This window comes from Sinocyclocheilus grahami, unplaced genomic scaffold, assembly GCF_001515645.1.
Source record: "Sinocyclocheilus grahami isolate Dianchi unplaced genomic scaffold, SAMN03320097.WGS_v1.1 scaffold1621.1, whole genome shotgun sequence".
Taxonomy (NCBI): Eukaryota; Metazoa; Chordata; class Actinopteri; order Cypriniformes; family Cyprinidae; genus Sinocyclocheilus; species Sinocyclocheilus grahami.
Window position 1 is genome coordinate 64,602 of NW_015506800.1, and position 3,169 is coordinate 67,770.

Consider the following 3,169-nt stretch of genomic DNA (forward strand, 5'->3'; position numbering starts at 1 on the left):
CACACACACACACACACACACACACACACGTGATATCTGTCACACACACACACACACACACACACACACGTGATCTCCGTCACACAGATCACTGAACTCTTCTGACTGCGGTGGGCCGTTTGGCCGTTCCTCCACTGAGGTTGGTGTTTTTCATGTAAATACGTCTGTAGCACTCTGTTATCACTCTGAATGTCCATTGCATGTCATGTTGGGTTGTTAGTGGGCTCGTTTCTTAAGCTTGATTTACATAGTGACACGATAATGAAGATGACTTCACAACGAGTGCAATAGTTTCATTGAAATGTGTTTCTCCCATTCCAGCACTCCACCAAAGAACTCCAGCAGCTCTCTCTAGCGTGTGCATGTTCAGTGGGTCCGTGACTGGAGATGTGATGCAAACATGACACACGCGTTTTCATTACACACATCAATTACAACACGTCTTGTAATAGTTCCTTTTGTATTGTATCAATTATTCTGATGATGATTGTTGGTGTGGGAATGCTGTCAGCATCTTGTGAAGAAGTGATGTAAAAATCTTCATATTGGTTTAATATCAGGATGATTGAGATGAGTAGTGCGTAGCCTGCGAGTAGCAGTGTGTGGCATTAAGCACAGGTTTATGTTCAATATCTGTTACATTCATATAATCAGTGACCTGGGCTTTTATTTTTTCCTCATTTATATACTTTGTAATACAGTTACAGTATGAATATTTACATGTTTTATTAAAATGTAACTACATCAAGGAAGTCTTACTGCTGTTTGTTTCATTCTACACCATTAAAATAACCGGATATCCATTGATTTTTATTTTACTTTAATGGTTTTAAAGTAGCGTAGAATGTAAACAATAGTAGGCCTACATATGTAGAGATGCATGTGAACAACACAGAAATAGCCCATATTTCACAAATAATCACAGACAAATCCCACACTGGTTACAGATATGATTTAGATTCAGTAGCTCGAGGTATAAATCACATAAAGAGTGTTACAGTGGGCAGATAGTGTACTGAACTGCTCGAGTGCAATGCGTACACATAATTCACTTCAAATGTATTTGTATAGCGCTTTTCACGATGCTGCTTTTAACTCTTCATGTGTATTTTCGACTCCTCGACCTGCAGTGGCCTGTGTTTAACTCTATTTAATTGGGGGATATTGTTTCACAGGCCAGGAGGGAGTTTCTCTCTTCTGAGGTTTGTCAGTCCGCTGCGACCGGAGGAACATCACGGCGTCCAGCTCTTCTCCGGTACCGCTCGCTCGGTGCAGCCCCCTGAAGAGCTGCACTCATATTCATCCAGTAGCCTCTTCTGCTCACCGAGGCAAAACACACAAACATTGTGAAACATTGTTGCAGTGTTCTGTGTGAGTATCTGTTACACTGTAATGTATTTCTGTATTCCTCCAGTCTTCAGCGTCACATGATCTTCAGAAATCACTATAATATGCTGCTTTCTGATTATTTATCCTGATGATTATCCTTCAAAAGTTTGGGCTAAGTGTGATTTTTTTTTAAAGTAAAGACATTGATAATGTTACAAAAGATTCTATTTCAAATAAATGCTGTTCTTTTGAACTTTCTGTTCATCTGTGAATCCTGAAAAATAAAATGTATCAGTTTCCACAAAGATATTAATGTTTTCAGCATTGATGATAATCAGAAATGTTTCTCGAGCAGCAGATCAGCATATTATACTGATTTCTGAAGATCATGTGACACTGAAGACTGGAGGAATGATGCTGGAAAGTATTGTCCTCGGGATCTCAGTGCACATACTTGTGGAATAAATAAGAATCTGCTCGTGTTGTTGTGTACTTGTTTACTTCTGTTCTGGTAAAAGCCAAAAGCAAAAGAAAGACACTGATATGCAAACTTAAAATGCAAAGCTTGTCTGAGATACTTGGACACCTCGCGCAGATGAAAGCACGTGACAGTAGTTGGCATACTTCTGTTAACTCACACGAGTAAGTAGCGCACTAGCACTCCATTGAGAACACAGCCCAGCACGGGTTGGTGAAGTAACTGAAGGATGCATCCATCACCCACAATCCTCTGCACTCACTGCAATTCATGAAAAAGCTGAGAGAAAATCAATGAGCACTGAGCTCATCTATAATGAGCTGCAAGACAAACACATGAGCTGCGTTCTAAATGATGCAGTATGCACACTATGTACTCAGTCCTGTAGTGTATGAGTAATATAAGGTTGTTTTGTCATTCATAATTGGAGTCTGTTAGCCCCGCCCCCTTCACTGCGTGATTAAAGCTGCGACAGTCGAGTGCATGAAGTGTCCAACATTCCACACTTAATCAGTTAATTAAGTGCATCATCCGGGTATTTCAAGTGCACTTTTTCTTTTTGGGATTTTCAGTGTGAATGCACTACTCGCACTAGCTATACTACAAAACATCATAGAGTAGTGCATAAGTAGGTGATTTGGGACGCACCTATGGATTTGGAGATGTTGTTGTAAATCGTCATTACCTGTACTGCATTAATACAAAGTCAGTTAAGATGAATATTTTAATGAGTATTTTGTCGCGTGACCTCGGGAGGCGGGTCGTGCTCACAGAGCGCCTCAGTCTCGTGTTTAGACTCCTGCTCTAGTGCTCAGCTCAGCAGGACAGCAGCAGGACAGCAGCTCATCAGCACAGCAGCACAGCAGGGATATAAGCACGCAGTGTAGGAAGGGTACTAGCGCGCATCAGCCAGCACTGAGCAGAGCTGTTATTGTGATCAGGCGGACTCGGGGCACACCTTCAGCGGGTTAATGTTCACTCTGACCTGCGGCCGTCACTGGCCGAGCGCTCTGACCAGACTAGCCCGCTGTTACAGCCGCGCAGGGGAAATGGTAAGACAAGCTACAGACTGTATCAAACACACTAATAACTCATTTTGAGCGAGATGTCGAACGCTTTGGCGGCCGCGCGTGATTGTGACGTCGGCAGCTGCTCGACCAATCAGCGACTCCCGCACGAGCTCAGCACGAGCGAATAATCTGATCGATCTCGTTTGATTTCCACGAAAATGAGACGTCGTGTTTTTAAGAGACGTCAGATGTGTCCCGGATGACACGCGACAGCGCCATCTAGCGGAGATCTCTCTCTCTGTGTGTGTGTGTGTGTGTGTGTGTGTGTGTGTGTGTGTGTGTGTGTGTGTGT

The 3,169-nt window shown here is 42.9% G+C and overlaps 2 protein-coding genes across 4 annotated transcripts in view; both read left to right on the forward strand.

Annotated features, from left to right (window-relative positions):
* Positions 1-891, forward strand: part of LOC107571616 (UPF0461 protein C5orf24 homolog) — a 6,751-nt gene extending 5,860 nt beyond the window's left edge. For all 3 annotated transcript variants that reach the window (XM_016257948.1, XM_016257947.1, XM_016257946.1), the window contains exon 4: positions 322-891. In XM_016257948.1, coding sequence (XP_016113434.1) covers positions 322-404 — 83 coding nt within the window. In that variant the 3' untranslated portion in view covers positions 405-891. The remainder of the gene's footprint in view (positions 1-321) is intronic.
* A 1,422-nt stretch (positions 892-2,313) lies between these two features.
* LOC107571615 (pterin-4-alpha-carbinolamine dehydratase 2-like) overlaps positions 2,314-3,169 on the forward strand; it is a 9,998-nt gene continuing 9,142 nt past the window's right edge. The window contains exon 1 of the mRNA XM_016257945.1: positions 2,314-2,859. Within this exon, the coding sequence (XP_016113431.1) occupies positions 2,779-2,859 (81 nt within the window). The 5' untranslated portion in view covers positions 2,314-2,778. The remainder of the gene's footprint in view (positions 2,860-3,169) is intronic.